We start from the raw sequence: 18,945 nt of genomic DNA on the forward strand, positions 1-18,945 counted from the left end.
AGCACAGAGAGGTGTTGTCACTCAGCTCCAGTGGTGGGAACTCCAGCTTTGCCCATCCTCTCTCCCTAGCACAGGGGTCTGACTGCCCCACAAGCCACAGACAGCAGCTTACCCTGAAACACAGCAAGTGGCACTGAAACTTTTTGAAAGAGAATAGTCCCTACAAAACAAAAATGTGTCACCACAGAGAGGAACCTGAGCGCCTGTAAGTCTTTAGTCAAATGGATAAGGAATTGTTCCCTGTGCTCCAAAGATTCTCTCCCTCCCTGCCCCGAACAGGACAGGAACATCTGATGCCTTTGCAATCAGAGCACAGCCTCTTCCACCAAGGAGCCCTCCCTGAAGACACTGGCTCTGCAGAGAAAGCTCCTGGCCCCCCTACCTGCCCAAATGAGCTGTTCCACATCACACCACATCTTCCCTAAACTCTTCACAAAACTCTGCTGCATTTGCAAGTGTTTCACTCCTCACCTTGAACCATCCATTTCTTATGAGAACACAGAGACAATTTAGTATTTCCTAAGCTTTTTCCTCTAACCATCAAAGAAACTTCTCTGCATGAGATAATCTGAGCAGTACAAGGCCAGAGCTATTTTGCATCCAATGTCACCCTCTAGGTCTTAAGACAGCGAACAGAACACTGACAGCCTTCCAGTGCTGTTATTTGATTTCATTCTTATAGTTTTGAGTAGTTTCTCAATTTATAGACTTATTTGTGTATTTTTGCAGAAAAATCAAGGTGCCATCACAACATGAGAATTTATCCTCTGACACATTTCACAGATGTGCTCATATCATATCGTATCATGATGAAGAGCATGTGGATTTCTGTTATCAAAAATGGGTGATACCCAGAGAGAAGAGATGCTTTGCACAAACTGCTTAATCTTTAGGGCTTTTTAAAAACAAATCAGAAAATAAAGAAAAGATGCAAAACAAAGTTTATGATCTGCTTTCTATTCCAGCCTTATTGATGGTACAAGAATAGAGCAGAATTTTTTATGGAGTGGCTTGGCAAATCATTAGTGATTTACCACAGTCCACAATGAGTAACATTTTATTTTGATGTAATTACTGCACAAGCTCAGCATTTTAAAGAACAATGCCAATGACTAGTTTTCATTTTTCACATCACTATATCTGAATGAGATCTTTTCCTCAACTTAGAAATTTTAATGTAAAATCTTATTAGCTGTTATTACTGAGATTAATCATGTAAGTACCAAATGGGCATTTTTTCACTTTTCCAGTTTAAGTAATATATTGATTTAATTCAGCATTTTGTAACTGGGGAGAGATAGCAGGCTACAGAGGGCTCTACTGTAGCAAACTATTGCAACTTGCTTATTTTCCATCATGCATCCATACCCTTCATGAGTTCACTGATTTGGCTGTAAAAGATAAGGCCATTTATGCTCAGTATTACATCACTAAGTCACAGGAATTTCGTAGCTTTCAGTCACTTTCTCATGGCCTGTTTCTGAGCACCAGCTGAATCCATGCAAATAGTGCACATAAAGTTCACACTCAGCAGATATTTAAATCATCCAATAGCCTAAAAGAGCATTCTTGCAATTATTGGCTTTGCTTATTTTATCTCCCACATATTATGCTGACCAACAGCATTTGAACAATGCTGTGCTTCAAACTCAACACAAGCAATATTGCTTCGGCTGTTAAAACTATGAGCTGATACAAACCATATTTGAGTTATATGAGGATATTCTGACACTGGGACAATAATAATATTTTTTTAATCAATATAAAAGGTCTCTATAATAAGCATCAGCCACAGAAAACATAACAAAGTTTAAAGACCTGTAAATGTGACTCATATTCTTAAATACCTTCCTAGCCTTTTTTCCCACAGACTGTGGAGTCAGTAATGAAAGACCAAGTGCATAATACACAGTTTTGTAACTTCAGCTTTTTACAGATACTTAGGTAAAAGCAAACTTGCAACAAAAATACTGATTCTTTAGTTCTGACACTTAAAAACCGAGGCAGGCAAAGTTCAGAGGGTGTTTTTTATTTGGGTATTCAATGAACAAAGACAAAGAAGACAAACTATTCTTAGTTCTATATATACAATTAATATCCTTGGGCAGCAAGATTCGAAATTCACCAACTCTAACTGAAATAATTCAAAATACTTTGAAGTAAAACAAACTGGATAGATTGGCATGGCTGAAAAATCAAAATATTAGTGTGTAACCCATGCTTTGTGGCCTTTTTCTTAAAATCTTGCCCCCTACCCCTACATTAGAAGCCAGTCTAAGCTTCCAATAAGAAAAAAAACCAAAGGAACCTTTCTTCCCACAAAGATATCCTGCAAATGCAATCTCATACACATAAGGGCTCAAAATGTCAGGCACACTGATAGAAGTTACTGGTAATGTACAGTGCAAAAAGATCCATTGATTTTCAGTGCTGAATGTCAGCAGGATTCCATGTATGCCATAATTTACACTGCTGAGCTGTAAATAAGTGATTCTGTGTCACACAACCAGCCCCAACCCTCTTCAGAGCCCCTGTATGGTACAAGTAAAGGAAGGATACTCACGTGGAAAATCCTTGGGATGTGTTTTTTCTGACCAGTTTCCATAAAATGTCAGCCTGTATTTGGCAGTTCCACAGGCACAACAATCCAGAATTGGTTTGTCAGTCACACCTTCCGAGGCTGAGTCTGAAAAAGCATCAAAGTACCCACTGAAAATGGCTACAACTCAAAACCAGCGAGGACAGTGAAGCTTCCATAATAAATACTCCAAGAAATAAATCTGAGTTAAACATGGGGGTTTCTTTGCTTAGTTTTAAGTTTACCATTAGACTCAACTACAACCCTGAAATATCTGTACCATGCTTCTAAGTGGATGAAATGATTTAAATCTGCATTTTTTAAGTAGAAGGCGTGAATATTTCGTTATCTTCAGATTCAAAAGGGGTTTGTTTCTGGTTTTTATCTGATAAGGACAAACCTCAGTTAATCTCAAAACACAATAGGCTGGAAATTTCTGACAGCCAAAGAATATGAATTCTCCAGTGGGATGCAATAACCAACTTCAACAGTTAGGTTTAAGAAATAGCCCAGGGTTCAATAAACAAAGTTCTCTGGAAACCAATGGGTATCACACAAAGAGCAGGTAAAAAGTTGCAAGTATCACATTAGAGGGAGGCAAGGAAGATTCTATGAGATGTAGTATACGTGGAAAGGAAGAACATAACTGAAAGAAAGATCCCAAATTTAAACCTGGATGAAACTGTTCAAGTCCTCCAAATCTTAGCTTGAGACAATGAGTTAAGAGAAATATGCAAAGCACAACAAGGTCGTCAGAAAGATGTGTTTACTTTACCTTACCTTGCTCACAAATCTTTTTGGTGAGAGAGCCCTCATCTTGAAAATAAATTATTCGCTTCTGCACAATACTGGCTCTATAAAGGGGAAAAAAAAATCATTTGAAATATATTTATTTCTTAAAGCAAAAAGAAAATTAGTGATCAATTAGCAAAAGGAGAGAAATGGACTGCTAAGATATAGTTATACTTCCCTGTACTGACAACATGTTTACGCAATATGGGATTAAAGATATTTTTATTTCAATTTGCATTTTAATTTCATTGCATTTTACAGAAACCTGAAATATTTTCACCCCTAGAGAAGTGGTCATAGGCATATGGTGAGGATCTGTGCTCTTGGAATGCATAACAGTCAACTGAGCATTCAATATTTCAATCAAATCTTATATTTAAATACTGAAGTTATATTCGATTTCAGTCAGGAAACAGCTCAGCTAAAGTAAGCAGCTGTTCATAGGAAATTACATGGCATTCTAAAGAGATAAGTACTTCTGATCTGTGACAGCAACTCAGTGCAAATATCATGTAAAACAGAAGGTAGAAAAAGCTAGCATAAGGTAGAATCTTTGAAAGCAATCACAGGTTCCAAAAGACAAGTTGCTTTAAAATTAATTAAATCTAGAATATTTTATTGAGGCTTATAGTTCAAACAAAATGTAAATTTCCAAGCCTCGGTGCCTCAGTTCCTCAGTTGAGGGGGGCTGGATATATTTAGTCCCAAATAAACTTTAACTAGATTCTTTGACCATTTTTAACTATAACAATTTAATTCACATGTAAACTTTATCTTCTTTCTATAAGAAAACAGATTTTGGTTAAATTCAAGGACAATCTATGGACAGAGAGCCTCCTGAGGACAACGTGCTTTGGGAGCTGGCACTCTTCCTTGTTTACCAGTACAAGTACACATTCTTCTAGCAACATTTTGTACCATCACTTGTATTTAAAACTCTAAACAGCAAGAGCCAATTTCTTGTCTTACTTCAGTATTAGTCAAATAGTTCTCTTCATCTCTCTAGAATTATTCCTCACTCATGACAGCTCAAGTGAGAGGAAAAGTAAGACTGTACATGCTTAGATGTGTTGTTGCAGTCATGGAAGCTTCCTTTGACAACGTCCCACCCATACTTATCAAAAATAAGATGCAATTTTACTGTACTTTCTTTGCCAAGATGCAAGGCCAGAGTAGGAGAGGAAGGAATCCTTCTTTTCACCTTATAAAGCACCCAGGAGAATAACTGGGTTTTGCAAATCTCTTACAGCTACATCTACCTGAAAAGGGTGCAAAAAACTGTTAATCCTTAACAGGGCTGACATCTCCTAAAGGAACATGTGGGAAAGGCAAACACAGGCAACCAACCAACACTGTGGAAAAGCAGCGTGAAACAGAGAAGAGCAAACTGAATTTTGGTAAAAGCAAGGACACGACTGACCTGCCAGTGTTTGGTGAAAGAAGATTCCCAGGCCTCATCTTAAGAAGGGATAAATCAGAGCCTGGAGCAAATAGCAGCAAGTGAATGAAACCCAGAATTAGCTGTATTTTATTGATTTAGGAGCTGCCAAGGCACAACTTAAAGGGTGGCAGAAGGCACTGACCAAGTATGTGAGAAACTTCCTGAGAAACCTCTTCCAGGGTTTCTAATAAGAAATAAGGAGGAAAAAATAAACCAAACATAACTACCAGAACTACTGCCAGGAAGAATAGAGCCCAATGGCCAATCTGTGACAGTGGCATGCTACCTTAACTTTTCCAGCCTTCACAGTGAAAGCCAAAGCCAAATTTAAAGACTTTTTGGATGCTACACTGCAAGGTGACAGAAAGTGGGGGAACAAGAAATGCCATGCTGATACAAGGAAAACCTCTCTCATCATGAGGATAATCAAAGAGATTTAACCCTGGAATGGGCTGCCTAGACAGCTTGTGCAACCTCCATCTCTGGAAATATTCAAAACTTCATCGGATCCATGCCTTGGCAACCTACTAAGGGAACAACCAAACTGATGCAACCTAGTTTAAGCAGAAAAAGGGACTAAATGTCTTTCAGAAGTCCTTTCCAACCTAAATTATTCTATTATCTTAATCCAAACAAATATAAAATCAGCTGTTTGATAAAGATCTCGATTTTGCAGATAACAAAGGTATTATGGGTATTTGAGAAGCAGTTACCAGTTATTTAAAAAAAAAAAACAGAGAAAGATTGTTTGAAGCCTGAAGTCTACTTGTATTATCCTTTCTGCTGCAGTTAGTTTGTCACTGTAAAATGTCAAGGGAACAGTTCCTTTTCTAATAACAAAAGCTTCACAGCTTTCTGAGTCATTGTCTCTTCAGCTGTGTTTGAAACTATATGGTGAGCCAATTATTTAAATGGGATTTTTTATAGTGATTCCAAATGCACCAGGATAAATACATTATATGTCTGCATAAATATCAAAAGCAGGCACAGAACTTTACAAATACTCAATCATAAATTATTTTAAAATATTAACTGTTTTAATAATCAGCTTCTAGACTGAACACAGACAAAAACATCTGCTCAGTGTATTTGCTAGCTTTTATAACTACCTCTGTTCCCCCTTCTTTTTTTTTTTTTGGACATAATTTTTATTCTGCTATAAAAGTTCTGATGTTTGGACTAAGGATTCTTTCCTTTGGCTTTGAGGTTTAAATAAAACAGCTAAAAATGGAATGGCTGACTTCTAGAGAGAGGCAAGAAAGCTTTTAAGAATTTACACAAGGTACACATCTGCTTAGTCTACATAAATCCTTCCCCCTGCTTCAAACATCCAGTGCTCTCTGAACCTAGGAAGGGGTAATCCAATTGCCTTCCCTCCCATATTAATATATATAAGTGGCTCTTCATGTTCTTGTTTTTCTTATTGACTTTTTTCTCTCTCTGACTATCAGAAAGTGATGGATTAAAACAAAAAAGAAAAAGGAAACAAATTTGACTCAAAAAATCTGTTTGTTTCCCAATTTCTTCAAGGCAAGGCTTCTGGATTTGTGCTAATGCTTTTCCATCACCAAACTAAGGAGCAAAACTGTGAGGTACAGGCATATCTACACCTGACAGCACCTGCTTTTATTAAAGAAAACCAACCAAATGAATTGTCCAAAAAGTGTCACTATTTCTGTTTTGTAGCTCTCACAGCAAAATGCAAGAATATCTGGTTACTTCTGTAATATTTGCTCTGGCAATACTACTTTGGAATGTCCCTGTCCTGGCTCAGTTTGGTCAGACCACATCTGAGGGCAGTGTGAAAAGGCTGCCTTGAAAGACTTCCATGGAATAAGAATGTCCCTCTGCAGCACAGTTCCACAACAATTGTACCATCCTGCTGTGAAAAGCTCTGCCAAAGACACGGAAATTGCATTTGGGATATTAAGAAACAGGAAATGTCATAAACCATAAAAATTCAGACCAGCCTTGGGAACGTTCCAGTTCATACCAGAAACAGAGGAGTCAGTTAAGGTTTTTTTCTTTCTTTCTTTTTTTTTTTTTCCCATAGAAACAGCTTTAGATTATTTTCCTCACTCCTTTTGTCAAATCCTAGCATGAAAAGAAATACTCTTATTTTGAATTACTGCTGTGGGTGTAGTGATGTGACAAAAGACGTAAGGAAGAGGATTTGTAAGAATTGTTCCTACGACATTTTCTAAGCTTACATCAAAACCATTAAGTACAATATTAGAGTTACATTTGAATAAAACAGGTTTTGTCAGAGCTGGAGAGGGTACCCCAAGTTTTACTTGGATATTGAGAAATAATAATTAACTACTGAGTTGCAGATAAGACACTTTTCCTGCTCTGTATTACCTGGGAGTTAACCTTGTCTTGCCCTTCTAGCTATCAGAATTATTATCTTTAATTATTCCATGCCTCACTGATTTAATTACAGTATGATAAGTTGCTTCCCAACCCAGAAAGCTACAGAGAACAATTAACATCATGTTGTTTTCTTTTTTGGGTTTGTTGTTTTTTTGGAGAGAAAGAATTTCTAAATATACCATTTACTTTAACACTAGAAAGTGATGTGAAAACCATGAATTTACATCTACTGTAATTTTGCTGGTGCTACTGGGTTTTGTCATTCTAATGCATTATTTAAGATGCTCTCATTTTATTTCCTACTACATGGTCTTAGAAAAAAGCCAACCCTGTGTTTCTGACAAGCACTTACAAGGTCAGGGAAAGCACAAACTCCCAGAAGTTTGCCAACAATATTTACTTCTTTTTCTAATATTTAGGAGACTTTTATTAAAAACAAATTAAAATTCCTCTGAAAGTCTATATAACCCTTTAGCTAATAGATGTCCAGCAATTTTTACACTGATAGTATTTCTGACAACTACATTCTTCAAAATAATTTTCAATGAGCAAAGTGTGCTGTCTCAGCCAGGACAGGCTCCATCTACACCAGAATCTGTCAGCAGCCAATTTTTAGAATATTGACAAGGGTCAATTCTAAAAATTTGCAGCAAACTATTTATTTTTTAAGGCATAACTTAGAAGCTAGAACAGAAGATACATTTTTTTGTTGTCATTTTGGGGGTTTTGTTCATTGGTTTTAAGCATGCTGTTAACACAGTTTGAACAAACCAACCAGACTTGATACTTGATGTTGGATAAAACACAGTAATAGTAACATGAAGTCGATCAATGTTGCCATAATTCCACATTTACATCCCTGCACAAGATGAGGATATTTTAACATGAAAAGCAATAAAACATGTTCACTTTCTAAAACTTCAGTACAGACACCAGAGTATCCTTCTTCAGTTTTATTTTTTAACATGTCACATATACTGTCAGAAAATATAATTCAGAGAAACCCCACAGCAAGAGCAAAGCACTCTAAAGCTTATCTTAGAAATTTCCTCTTGCTTCCAAATCCTTCTGGTGTCCTTCATACCATACTCGGGTCTGCCACCACACACCTACAAGGGAGCTCACTGACTTCAGGACTAATTTTGCCATCATATATAATACAACAAAGAGCTCTGAAGGAAAACACAGCTATACATGCTGCTATCTGATATTTTTCCTCAGGAAATCTCTCTGTTCTTTACTTGAATGGCCGCATGACATAAATGTTAAATCTAAAATCTTCAGGATAAAAAGTCGTACTGACACAATAATTTCTGACATGACCTATTACTTGCAAAAAAAACCCCCACAAAACCAAATAAAAATCTAACCCCCTCCCCAAAAAAGATCCCAAAAACAAACAAAAACAAACCAAAAAAGCAACATCACCTAAAGCCCAGTGCTGTTCATGGGCTAGATCTTCACCAAGGATTTTGATAGTCACCACTTTCTGTAGCAGTCTCCTTGAATTTCAGAGCTAAGCATTATAAATTATTCTGCAAAGGAAAGTCAGAACAGATTGGATAGGACCGAGTGTTTGGAGGATGGATTTATCTTGTTATTCTAAGTAGTGGTTTTGCAGAGCAAGATGGAAGCAATCTACCAAAGGTGGGACTACAGGTTTTTTCCAAGCTAGTGAGCCCAAACTTAAAATCCTGTTATCTGATAACTGAGCTAACTCGCGATAAGAACCAATGCAAAGCACTTGTGCACTAACTAACAAACCCTAAAAACAAAATTAAAAACAAAACCACATAAAACCCTTATCAAGCTGCAATTTATTTCTGCTTAAGGTTTCTGCAACCTGTATGATGCTCACCCACTTGCACAGGGAACTTAAATAGTTGATTTCTCTGGGTATTCAAGCCATGCCCCCTCTGCCAGCCTGCTTTACCTGATATGGAAGGGTGGGGAACAAAACCAACCACGCAGGCAAAGGCCACATCTCAAAACCTCCCTCATGTTCCTTCACCTGTCCCTAAGTTCCCTACTTGATCTGAGGTCACTGCTCGACCTCTGTTGATTTTGCCATTATTGCACAGACACAGCAACAGCATAATTTCCCTCTTACAGCACTGCTTTTAATCTTTATATCCTACTCATATTCCCCTCCCCTCTTGAATCACCTTCCCCCCACTCCAGGTTGGGGCAGTGAAAAAAAAACCACCATCTTTTTCATATATTAAAAAAACCCAAAATAATTAAAACTTAAACATGACCATGAGCACCCAGTTAAATGAAGACAGAAAAAATTCCCCAGAACCTTAAAAAAATTGTTTTAAATCTTTAATATTTATAAAGCATGAAGTAAACTAATTTGAAGATAAAACAAAAAAGAGCTATCATTCTCCTACTATTTTTAGAAGTTGCATTCTCCTACTATTTTTTTAAAAGTTGTCAACTAGCAATATACTGAAATTATGTTTAAATGAGTAAATTATTTGCTTGTACGGACAAAAATTTATTTGTCAAAAGCAAAGCCGACGCATTGATAAAATACTGATTAGTGGATAGCCAGTAGCAGGAATCTAGATTGGAATAAAGGATTTGGTGTTTTCAAATCCAAAAATAATCTTCACTTCACTAGCATTGACAGGAGCCTGAAGGTGAACGCCACAATTAATGGAACAAATTAACACCCACTGAGACAAAGATAACACAGTTTAATATTAAAATGCTTAATACTGCTTCTTGAAAAAGACCTTACTATTATGAATGTATTTCCCTGAGGAAGATTTTGATGCAGTGTCTTTAGTACTTGAGGTTAAGTCGTGGGACTGGAACCATCAGAAGAGACTTGTCAGTTCTTTAGTGCAGCTGAGACAGATTTCATCTGTCAAGAATTAATACCTGTAACAACTGAATCTCGTCTACCTGGGCTGTTCTGAGAGCTCTCCCTGACAGCTGGGACTGCGCAGCCTACTGAACATTCAGCCACATAATGCCAGGAGATGCTGGGCATTTATGCTGCAAGACAGGAATGCAGAGAAGTGAAAGAAAATAAAGATAAAAGGGTTGATACCGGTTACTTTTCTACTTCCCTCATCCTGAAGTGGCAGCACATGGGAAGAAGGCACATTCAAATTGTATTTGAGAAATAGCTGAAAGACCACCCTGATCATACAACACATAATTATCAAAGAAAGACTGAATTAATCCATGAAATTCCTCTACATAGTGAGGGTGGTTTTCAGCAAGCTTCTCCACCTACCCATTGTTTAGCATCTGCTCGTGGCTAAGAAGAAGAGTGTTAGAGCAGTGTCTCGAGCTCATACAATTGTTCTGCTTGCAGAAATTCCTCTCAGTAGGGATTTGCAGCAAATAGTGTTGCCAAACTTTGGTACACTGATTTTTGGAGAATGCAATGGCAGGGAACCTGTACATCATGGTCTTGACTTCAGCCCTAAAAATGCCAAAATCATACAACCTTCTCATGCCTGATTAGCTGCCAACACCAGTGACACTGATTGCACTTTTGCTACAGCAGAGCAAGCAAATGATGGAGAAAGAAGAATTGCTAAACACATGAAAATCAGAAAAGTACTCTCAGGGCTAAGATAATAGCAGTGTTGAAGGGTACAGAAGCACAATAGGAAATGGATCAAAAGTTGTCCAAGACATGCATAGGAAGGGCAAGAACCAAGTCTAGGCATATCTCTTTGCTGCAGCAGTGGATTGTCAGACTGTGGGTGTGATTGCATTTTAATGATAAACACTAACGCCCCAAATCGCTCTGGGGTAATGAAACTCCTTGGAAGATTGTGATTCCTTTTCACGGCGATTTAAAGCATTTTCTACACAACAACATACAGCAGCAGGGAGAGGAAACAAACCCTACAGTCTCAAGAAGCTTTGTGCCTCAGTGGGGTTCCTGAAGTCTCGTTGATCCGGATAAAGATCAGCATTTCATGGAGGAAGTGATTACAACTGTGCTTAGAGGAGCAGGGATTAAGCAAAAGATCCAGATTCTGTATCTCCCTCAGTCATCGGGACAAGGAGAGCACATGAATAAGACTATTAAAGGAGCACTGTGAACAGGAGTAAGCAGTAATGACAGGGATTAGAATGATAAATCACCCTTTATACTGAGAAGTGGGCATAGACTGGGAACAGGAATTCAGCCCTACCACATTTTATTTGGAACAAAAGTGTAGTTAATTAGATTTTTAACTTCCTTAGAAACTCCAAGAGGGAGATGTTTTAATGTGGATAATTGAGATACACCAAGTGTGATTAGAGATACAGGAGGAAATAGAGCAAGGGGTTCAGACACTGTGGAGACAAGCAGGGGTGCTCCTTCAGGTACCTGTATGGGAAACAGGTGAACCCATTATGGGTTTGAGATTGACACCCAAGCAGTGCCATTTAAACATTTCCAAATGTTTGTCTGGATTTTGAAACTGAAGCAACAAAGGAAACAAATCTCCTGATCTTCTAGACAAAAATATAACTATGTGATTTTGTTTATTATAGTGGGGAGTCATTTGTTCCCACCAAACATTCAAACTTGAAAAAGAGACAGAAAAAAATTACATGCTTTGAAAACTAGAAACATAAACATAAAACCAGATACACTGATGTTGAGGGTGTTTTGAAAACCTAGATATGTCCCACAATCTTATGCTGCTGTTAGGTGACACTCTAGTGACACCTGACTGACCTTCTACTGAAATCAATTTCCAGCTTCAGTTTCACTTAATCAGAAGGGAATTCCAGCCTGAATTTCTTATGAGGCATGAGTGGCTACTGGAAAACCAGAAAATTTTAAGGACAGCACTTAGAACTTTATTCTTACTGAGCCAAGTAGCTTACTGAAAAAGACAATGCAAACACATATCTATCTAAGTACCTGTCAAATTTGCCTCCTCTTCAAGTTTAGCTTTATTTTAGTTACTTGCCTGAACATATTTAGCACTTTGTGAGTCGAACTGTGTGTAGCAGAAGTACAGATTACTATTGTAAAACCAGGAAGAACGATAACTATTTGTGTTTCTTCGCCATATCGAAGACAATGCTTTGGCCACAATCAAATCAGAGAAATTAGATAAATGCCTTTCGTTAATATTTTGCTATTTAAATTAAATCTGATGAGCAAGACAACTTCTTTATGAACAATCATGAGATGGTGGTGCCTTTTATATGAGCTTCTTGTATTATCATGTATCTACTCCAGCCACCATTGCAAGGCAGTTGCATCATAAGAGAGCACTTATTAATTTCTCTGTATATAAAACTCGTGTATGTTCCATTTTCAGAGAATTCAATGGGAAGAAACTGTGTGATGGGCAATCTGTAAAACTTAACTGAGTTAGTACATATTAAGATTATCATGGGGCTCCACATACAGCAGTGAGAAAGCATCAAGCTCATTATCCCTCAAAGGAACAGAGCTGAGTCCCTCCCTAGACACCAGCCCGTAACCCAGCCCTTTCTGCAGCAAATAAAACCCAGAAACCATTAAAAAAAGAATCTAATGTGCTTTCTGGCGCATTGCAAGACTTTAAACTAAATTCTGCTGGAGAAGTGAACTGATGAAGCAACAAATCCATTTCTTCGGGAAAGCAGGGCAAAAAGCATTCAGGCTGCTGCTGTTCAGAGAGCAAAGATACTTAATGCATGTCTAATGATGTAGAAAAGATGGGAAAAGTGGGTACCTAATTACTGCAAGGAAAAGAAAGGAATGGCCCACCCAATTATTGGTTGAATTTAGTGTTTCAATCCTTTCACAATAGCCTTAGAATTGTCAAATGTGGTAACGAGAAAGACAACATCAATTCATCAGCCAGTTCATGCAAAGAACAATTCCTTTTCTTGGTGTTTTTTCTGCCTTTCAGAATTTCTAAAGAACTGCAATAATACAAATAGCTGCTCCTTTAAGGAAACAAATCAGAATTGATTTTGTGGTGCTTCACATGAAGCAAAGAATCAAGATAAATACAGTGTTCAGGTTCTGAGACCCTTAGTGATATTACACACCACTTTCTAGGGACTCTCCAGCTAATAAATGCAAACTCACATGAGAACTGAAATACTATTCAATACAAGTAAGGATGGCCAGAATCCAGCACCTTGTTTATTCGTCCATTTGCCTTTCATATATAGCAGAGCTGTGCTGGAAATTTTAACTGCAAAATGTGCTCTGCAGAACTGTTCTAGATTTCTGTGGGCATGCAGACACTTCACCAAATATTTACATCAGCCTGCCAGACAAATTTTTCAAATGAAAATTTCATTCCATACGTGCAGTATAGCTTCTTACATTTAAATGCAGGTTTACTTACACATCCTCACAGAATACAATCTTGAAATACTGACTGTATTATGAAGAAGCAAATGACCAGTTGTGCCACATTTATGACTAACTTAAAGTAGACTTTGTAACATCTAGGAACTACCAATGTGTTGTAAGAGTGAGACCATTCACTGCTAATCTCCATTCTTTTATCTGGGTCAATAGACATTTTGAATAATGGAGGATCTTGCCAAAATGTTATAACAGCAGTTTTATTAAAGCTTCAATCACTAGACACATACTGGATAGACTCATTTGTTACTAAAACCAAAAATTAACCACATTACACTACTTAGCTTTTTAATTACCTCCTTTCATCATCACTGTACTCAGTTTACTTTTCACATTCACTGATGTGCAATAAGAACACCACCATACTACAGTAAGCAAAATATTTTTGCATGACAGTGGGCCCACTAGAGTTCTGATTTCAATATAGAGACCAAAATCTCTTTATCTGTAACCTGCAGAAATAGTATGACATTTTGATTCATGAATAAAATACATATGTTAAAAATGTATCATAGTACATTAAAATAATGCCTTCAGTTCCTGACACAAGACAAATCAGTTCCTTAACATGAATTATCATGCATAACTTCAGGCAGTTATAAAAAAACTGATTTCAAACATTCAGTAATAAAAAATTACAACACTTCTGATGTCATCAATAGTGATTCTGCTGTATGATCTGAAAGGAAATCAAATTATTACTATCATTATTATTTCTATTCCTTTTCTCTCTTTGTTTCCCCTCACAAAATGACAATGGCCTTGAAGTCAAATTAAACATCTGTTTGCAAAATAAACCAGAGTGCTACTGACAGCTGCTGCCTAATGGCAAATGTCCTACAGCTGTCGGGCTCCTAAATTAACAATGATTTTCATTACAAACAGCAAACAACAAGCAAATTATGGAGCTGATATTTTTCTCCATCCCACTATATGAAATTTATGAAAATGCAGGCTCTACTAGAGACTCAGCCAGAAAGAAATCTGTGTACTGTTTTATTTCCTCCCTTGCAGGGAGCAAAATTCAGACAAAATCAGATTTCAGTGTAAGATACTTCATAGAACTTCCCTCCTGACATGTCTTAAATCCTTTTTTGCATTTTCCTCTAGGATATGTAAATAGAATTAATAATTCATTGAGGATTTATCTTTCTCTGATGTAAACTTTGTCAATAAGGAAAACTATTGAAAAAAACATTTCCTTGATTTTTCCTACATCTACTTAGATTTGTAAATCAAATCTTTGTAGATTTGCGCACAGGTGCATCAAACCAGCAGACTTTTTCAAAACTTTACTTAAAATGCTTACATATTAATTACATCAGAAGTAGATGGCAGGATTTTTTAGACAGCAATGTTCTTATTTTTAAAGTAGAAGAGGTGGGCAGGGGAAGCTCAATCACAGTACACCCTACAATCATACAGTAAAGTCAGACAGGAGGGCTTTGGTAGTTCATTAAAGACCCTCTGACATCACTTTTTATGGCTTCCTTATTTATGTTCAAGCTTGGGATTGGGAAGTAGGAACATTAGAGAGCACTATGCCTCATTTCCTATTTCACATGACTTTTTTTAGTGCATGATTGAAACCCACAAGTATCCTTAGAACAGTGTTGGGAATCTGGAAAGACCAAGAAACTCGGCATGGATAATGGTTGGGAAATAAAAATGGAAGTTTAGAATGCCTCATCTGGTTTTGTAAAATGCCAAATAAGGATACAGGTGAATTCTGACCAATTCTGTGCTTGTGTCCACTGTTAACCTTAATATATAATTTTTTTAAGTATTTTCCCATAAAGTCTGGAGAAAACACAATGGTGATCAAAAAGGTAACTGATATAATTATCTTGCCATAAGGTATGTTGAACTTTTGTAATGCCTGAATTCCTACCCCACTGCACATCAGTGCACAATCTTTTTATTTTTTACAAAACAGCTAGTTTTAAAAAAAGACATTTGTGAAAAAAAATATAATGATATGGACCAATGAAAGTAACTGCACGTTCCTTCATTTTACCACAAAATGTGCTATAACACTGATTTTTTTTTTTTTAATATGAAATTATTGCAGGCATTTTCAAGGTAGAGTGTAAAAAAAATTTAAAATACTATCTTTCATAATAAAGCCATAACTACATTCCCCCTGTTGCTAGAGATGCTTTGCTCTCCTCAAGGAATAAACCCATCCTTGAGTAGCAAAACCGTTAAGCTCTTTTGCAACACTACATCTTTACAAACAAAACAGCATACGAATGAATCTAACTAGATTATAGAGGGTTACTTTATTAATTGCACCATAAAAAAAGAAAGGTTATCTAGAAGAACACAAAATTACAAGAAAATCCATTTATAACACTTTCCAAATTCACGTGCTCCCACTGTGAAGTTAAAGAAATGATATTAAACCTGTGACAAAATGAAAGTGAAATGGCGTTTGGTTTTAAATGTAGATGTGTCAGTAGATCCAGGGGGCTGCTACCATACATATCGAGATAAAACATGCATTTTTACACCCAATATTAGAGCTAATATAAATATAGAAGCTATACAGAAATGCAGGTTACTCTTTCTTCCTAACACAAGTAAACTCTCTAGGTGTTTCACCTATAAAATAAAATACAGGGTTCTAAGTTAGTTTCATTGAAAAGTTTAAACTTTTGTCCTATTTGTTTAAAAAAATAATAAAATTTCTGGATGAAGAAAATATTTACTTTATTTTTAAGGACAGCATGACAGCAAGACAAGCTTTTCTATCCTGCACTGGTTTAGACAAGATTCACTGGCATCTAGCTGCTCCTGAGAAAACAGAGGCATTGAAAAAGGAGTTGAGCTGTACATAAGAACTCAGCGTAAGAGGACAAGAATGGGCCCAAATCAATTCATTCCCAATCTATGTCCCTAGCCATTCAAAGCTGGGCACATTTCTGTTACATCTCCTAAAAGTGAAGAATGGGGCAAAATGAAGGCACATCACAAGGATTGCATATGCAAAATCACACATTTTCTATCTATCAGAGGTTGCATTTGTTCTCTGGACTGTTAGGATGCACAGAGATATCTTAGTTTGCTATCTTAATTGTGTAGAAATACATGAAATGTCTACACAAAATATTCTATTCAAGCTATGAAATATTAAGCCATACTGCTATTACCTGTATCAAAAATGAAGTTCAGAAGCTATTGCTGCTGTTATGTGGTATTTAACTGGAAGATAAAGATTTACCTTTTTTAAAAAACTATTAGTACAGAATTTTTTATAACTTCTCTGCACACAGAAGACTCATTGTGTCTACTAGGAAAAAGAATAAAGTTATTTATAATATGAGAACTGTTATCTTCTATCACTCCAGAAACAGATTGCTATAGAGACCTCTTGCTAGCCAAGGAAGGCAGGTTGATCTCTCTTTTTTCTTGGCTGTTATATTTACTTTTAATGAAAAGCTGTCCATAAATGCTTTACAACAGTGCTCAATTGCTCCACTGTTAGTATTCTAATAAACAGTCAGGTAAAACTGTTGACATGAAGTGTCTGGACAATCTGAGAGGATGAATGGAAAAGACTGAATAACAAATTTAATATCTGATTCAAACAAGCTGGGCTTCTCTGTTGTTAGTTTTTACACTTGGAAAATTTAGAAGCATAATTTTATAGTGAATTTCTTGCAGCTCATCATGAGCCAGTTGTACTCATCTGCTTCAAAATAAAGAGCGTGAGTTTTCAATAAGTGTAAATCCATGAATCTCCCTCAAGTACAACCCATAAGTATTCAGGAATCCTAAAAGAACATGTGAGGTCATAATTTCACATCTTTTGTAGCAAATAGGGTGCTTGATTTAAAGAATACATTCCATATAAAGCATTTACATAAACACCCAATTAAGTATATGGAGAAAGAATTGAGCTATATTTTAATCAGGCAAGTATCCCAAAAATTGAGAAAAATTCTATGTATAGAGGTAAGTAGAGCCAAGCAAAGAAAAGGAAACATTTTAGCAGTGAAAACGTAAGAGAGGAGCAAAGAATCCACTTAGAGCACTTCACCAGCTTAGTCTAGTAACCTAAATAAATTAAAACCATGTCCAACTTCTCCTCCCTCTGCCAGCTCATTGATACTGATGAGGGATTTAGGACAAGCATGAAAAGTAGCAAACAAATTTTTCAGCTGTAACTGTACATAATTCTTTGTTCTTTATTGTTTTTTAAGTTCAACTCTGTCATCATCTATCGGATGTTGCTTTTATATGACTGCAGCTTCCACCCACGTAAAGGAGTCTCGCAACTGGAACTTCTTTCTGTTAGCGGCAAATTTATGCAATATTGGTTTTGTGAGAATCATAATAACAACACTTTTAGCAAGAGAGATTCATTCTGAAATACATTTTTACTCTGAGCACCTCAGTTTGGCATTCCTCATCAACACTCCTCCTAATGCAGTGTTAATGACTTGGTCACATACTAATTTACACACCACAGAGCAGCTGCTCTTGTGGATTCTGGGCCTTGTTTTCCAGGTGCCTCGTGCTCCGTTTCTGGCCCAGGGGTCTCACCCTGAGTTTTGAGTGCAGAGAAGAAATTTGGCTGCATACCAAGACATTTTCAGCATGCATATGTAGTTGTGAACTCCTGAGGTTTTATGACATTTGGTTCTTCTTTTAGTCTCTCCAACACATTTCAGCACAGTGTTTACCAGGAGTGACAGGCCAAGTGACCTGAACGAACAGAATGCTTGAAGTTACAAGAAATCCAAAGGCTCAAAAAGCTCTAGCTGGAGTTCATTTGCCCTCAGAGCTTTGAAGCTTGAGTGGAAGAGGATGGTCAGAACCCACATGGAGGTTGGAAACTGAGTGTTATATCCAAGGCCTAGACCCATGGAATAGAACTGAAGTTGTCCTCACAGATATGACAGCTTTGCTCCAGCAGCACAACTATCTAAAAGATTTTGCCAAAACATGCTTGATATACACTAAATATGCCGTAGTTTTTATTTAGAAGGCTGCAATTCTTTAAAATTCCTCTGCTCTCTGATTACATGCAAACAGGACCCAGCATAATTAAAATCATGAAGATAATTACATATTCAGGCAAACAAGAAGCTCCACACTTTTCCTCAGAAACTATAAAACATTTCCCTAGAGATGACTCAGAACACATTTCCAGAAACAAACAGCAGAGACAGTATGATGAATACAGTGCATTTCTGCAAGTACTAATGGTAATGAACAGTATTTACAGATACCAGATTTTAATTTGTCGGTTGTTTAAGCACGATATGTATAGCAGAAATGAATAACTTGTCTGCAGGAACTTTTGCTACATTTACCATACAAGTCACATGAGCTGTCTGAGAATTCAATTATTTCATGAGCCAATCACAAACTGTGGTTTCTTCTCCAAAGGTTAAATTGAATATAACTTAT

General features: G+C 36.8%; 1 protein-coding gene across 3 annotated transcripts in view; it reads right to left on the bottom strand.

Annotated features, from left to right (window-relative positions):
* Positions 1 to 18,945, bottom strand: part of SPON1 (spondin 1) — a 175,985-nt gene that overhangs the window by 117,482 nt on the left and 39,558 nt on the right. For all 3 annotated transcript variants that reach the window (XM_017726344.1, XM_008644072.2, XM_017726345.1), the window contains exons 4-5: positions 3,359 to 3,432; positions 2,564 to 2,686 (exon numbers count right to left, since the gene is read on the bottom strand). In XM_017726344.1, the coding sequence (XP_017581833.1) occupies positions 2,564 to 2,686; positions 3,359 to 3,432 (197 nt within the window). The remainder of the gene's footprint in view (positions 1 to 2,563; positions 2,687 to 3,358; positions 3,433 to 18,945) is intronic.

This window comes from Corvus brachyrhynchos, unplaced genomic scaffold (genome assembly GCF_000691975.1).
Source record: "Corvus brachyrhynchos isolate BGI_N302 unplaced genomic scaffold, ASM69197v1 scaffold281, whole genome shotgun sequence".
Classification (NCBI taxonomy): Eukaryota; Metazoa; Chordata; class Aves; order Passeriformes; family Corvidae; genus Corvus; species Corvus brachyrhynchos.